At 43.1% G+C, this 3,659-nt stretch overlaps 1 protein-coding gene across 1 annotated transcript in view; it reads left to right on the top strand.

Moving 5' to 3' along the window:
* Nucleotides 1-210: 210 nt before the first annotated feature.
* The window catches only part of LOC102829943 (zinc finger protein 420-like), a 14,794-nt gene continuing 11,345 nt past the window's right edge, over nucleotides 211-3,659 (top strand). The window contains exons 1-2 of the mRNA XM_006876276.1: nucleotides 211-1,265; nucleotides 1,434-1,591. Of these exons, the coding sequence (XP_006876338.1) occupies nucleotides 211-1,265; nucleotides 1,434-1,591 (1,213 nt within the window). The remainder of the gene's footprint in view (nucleotides 1,266-1,433; nucleotides 1,592-3,659) is intronic.

Here is a 3,659-nt window from a genome sequence, read left to right as displayed (position 1 = left end):
GTGAGAACTCAGGATGGAAATAACACCCATAAATGTAAAATATGTGGGAAAGGCTTCCTTTGTATATTGACCCTCAAGAATCCTGTCTCAGCAATCACCAGTATTGAAGGGCATGAATTCAGCAAGTGGATGGAAAGTTTCTGTAGTTTCTCACCACCAGTTAGGACACCTTTGAAAGGTCATCAGTCCAACTGTAAAGAATGTTTTAGAATGCATACTAGTCCTTCATCTCTCATTTTAAACAATAACTCTCATAAGCGAGAGAAGCCTTCTGAATGTAAGAAAGCAATTCCCGAGGCTTCCTCCCTCACTCTACATGTAAGTAGTCACAGTGGAAAGATGCCTTATGAATGTAACGAGTGTGGGGAAACTTTTAGAGATTCCTCAGTCCTGACTGCACATAGAAGAATCCACAGTGGAGAGAGGCCCTATGAATGTAAGGAGTGTGGGAAAGCCTTTCTCCGAGCGAGAAACCTCAGAACACATAGACGAATCCACAGAGGAAAGAAGCCCTATGAATGTAAGGAATGTGGGAAATCCTTTACTCAGCGATCAAACCTCACAACACATAGAAGAATCCACAGTGGAGAGAGGCCCTATGAATGTAAAGAGTGTGCGAAATCCTTTACTCGGCGGTCAGGCCTCAGAACACATAGAAGAATCCACAGTGGAGAGCGGCCCTATGAATGTAAGGAGTGTGGGAAATCCTTTACTCAGAGGTCAAACCTCACAACACATAGAAGAATCCACAGTGGAGAGAGGCCCTATGAATGTAAGGACTGTGGGAAATCCTTTGCTCAGTGGTCAAACTTCACAACACATAGAAGAATCCACAGTGGAGAGAGGCCCTATGAATGTAAAGAGTGTGCGAAATCTTTTACTCTATGGTCAGACCTCACAAGACATAGAAGAATACACAGTGGAGAGAGGCCCTATGAATGTAAGGAGTGTGCGAAATCCTTTACTCGGCAGTCAGGCCTCAGAGCACATAGAAGAATCCACAGTGGAGAGCGGCCCTATGAATGTAAGGAGTGTGCGAAATCCTTTACTCAGAGGTCAAACCTCACAACACATAGAAGAATCCATAGTGGAGAGAGGCCCTATGAATGTAAGGACTGTGGGAAATCCTTTGCTCAGTGGTCAAACTTCACAACACATAGAAGAATCCACAGTGGAGAGAGGCCCTATGAATGTAAGGAGTGTGGGAAATCCTTTATTGTATGGTCAGCCCTCACAAGACATAGAAGAATCCACAGTGGAGAGAGGCCCTATGAATGTAAGGAGTGTGGGAAATCCTTTATTGAATGTTCAGACCTCACAAGACATAGAAAAATCCACAGTGGAGAGAGGCCCTGTGAATGTAAGGAATGTGGGAAATCCTTTATTGTATGGTCAGTCCTCTCAAGACATAGAAGAATCCACAGTGGAGAGAGGCCCTATGCATGTAAGGAATGTGGGAAATCCTTTACACAGAGGTCAACCCTCAAAAAACATAGAAGAATTCATAGTGGAGAGAGGCCATATGAATGTAAGGAGTGTGGAAAATCCTTTACTCAAAAGTCAAGCCTCACAGTACATAGAAGAATCCACAGTGGAGAGAGACCCTATGAATGTAAAGAGTGTGGGAAATCCTTTACTCAACGGTCAGGCCTCAGAACACATAGAAGAATCCACAGTGGAGAGAGGCCCTATGAATGTAAGGAATGTGGGAAAGCCTTTACTCAATGGTCAGACCTCACAAGACATGGAAGAATCCACAGTGGAGAGAGGCCCTATGAATGTAAGGAGTGTGGGAAATCCTATACTCAACAGTCAGGCCTCAGAACACATAGAAGAATCCACAGTGGAGAGAGGCCCTATGAATGTAAGGATTGTGGGAAATCCTTTACTCACTGGTCAGACCTCACAAGACATGGAAGAATCCACAGTGGAGAGAGGCCCTATGAATGTTAGGAATGTGTAAAAGTCTTTATTTCTTCCTCATCCCTCACTGCACATATGCGAAGTCATAGTGGCGAGAGGCCAATGACTGTAAGGAGTGTGGGAAATTCTTTCGTTACCACTCAGATGTCACAAGACATAGAAGAATCCACAGTGCAGAGAGGCCATATAAATGTAAATTATGTGGAAAATGTTTGGTAGGTACTCATCCCTCTCTAAACATGTGCAGACTCACAGTGGGATGAGGCCTAACGAATATAAGGAGTGTGGGATTCCTCACACATTTAAGGGTTCCTTACACCACATTAGACATGTGTAGACTCACAATGGAGACCCGCTTTAATGAGTGTATACTGTGGGAAAGTGTTCAGGCAGCCCTCAGTCCTCACTGGACATAGAAGAAGCCACACTAGAAAGAGGCCATATGAATGTCAACAGTGTGTACAAGTGTTTGTTTATGCCTCATCCCTCACTGTACATGTGATATATCATAGTGGAGAAATTCACTGTGAATGTAAGGAATATGAAGAAACGAATCATAGTTGTCCATCCCTCAGTACACAACTGAACTCATAGTGAATTAGCAGAGGCCTTATGAATGTAGACAACTTGGGAAAGTGTGTGTTTGTTACTCAGACCTCATTTCATATTTAAGGATGCACAGTGGAGAGGAATGTGAAATTAATGTAAAGAACTACTCATGATTCCACAAAAGTTACCATGATTCCAAAAAGGAAAGAACCCTTATTGATGTAATGAATGCAGCAGAGGGTTTAGATGCTTATCACACTACAATAGACAAGCTCTGCTCACTGAAGAGAAGGTCGCTGTGAGTGTGAGGAACGTGGGGAAGCTGTTACTTCCACTCACGTATCACAACTCAAGAGTTGAGAGGTTGTGTCAGAAACTGGATGTTCCATCCACACTGATCAGTGACTCTACCATGAAACACGGCACTGAATGTGGGAAGAGATTCTCAGTGACACATGACAGTGTGTTTGTAACTGCAGGGGAGTGTCCTCATCAGCTGTGCAGACTGCCTCTGTTCACATGTCATTTTGCCTTTGTAAGTCTTCAGTTATTATAATAAGGACAATGACCGGCCTTGATCATTGTTACTATGCTATAATCAATTCTTCTATGTTTCTTAACAAGAATTCTGTAAAGCGTTACTTTGCCCTCCCAACATTTATCAAATTGTTGTTAACATTGGTAGTGCGTGTACACACATACACAGATATGGTCTTATGTGCACACGTGTCCACATTAGTTTATGCTAACATTGGCAGTGAGTGCACACACATACACAGGTGTGGTCTTATTCACACGTTTGCACATTAGTATATGCGAACATTGGTAGTGAGTGCACACACATACACAGGTGTGGTCTTATGCACACACGTTTGCACATTAGTATATGCTAACATTGGCAGTGAGTGCACACACATATGCAGGTGTGGTCTTGTGTGCACATTAGTATTAGCTAACATTGGTAGTGAGTGCACAGACATACACAGGTGTGGTCTCATGTACACACGTGTGCACATTAGTATATGCTAACATTGGTAGTGAGTGCACACATACACAGGTGGTCTTATGTATACACGATTACACATTAGTATATGCTAACATTGGCAGTGAGTGCACACACATACACAGGTGGTCTTATGTACACACGATTACACATTAGTATGTGCTAACATTGGCAGTGAGTGCAC

This window comes from Chrysochloris asiatica, unplaced genomic scaffold (genome assembly GCF_000296735.1).
Source record: "Chrysochloris asiatica unplaced genomic scaffold, ChrAsi1.0 scaffold00372, whole genome shotgun sequence".
NCBI classification, from domain to species: domain Eukaryota; kingdom Metazoa; phylum Chordata; class Mammalia; order Afrosoricida; family Chrysochloridae; genus Chrysochloris; species Chrysochloris asiatica.
This window is presented reverse-complemented; position numbering and strand designations above follow the sequence as displayed.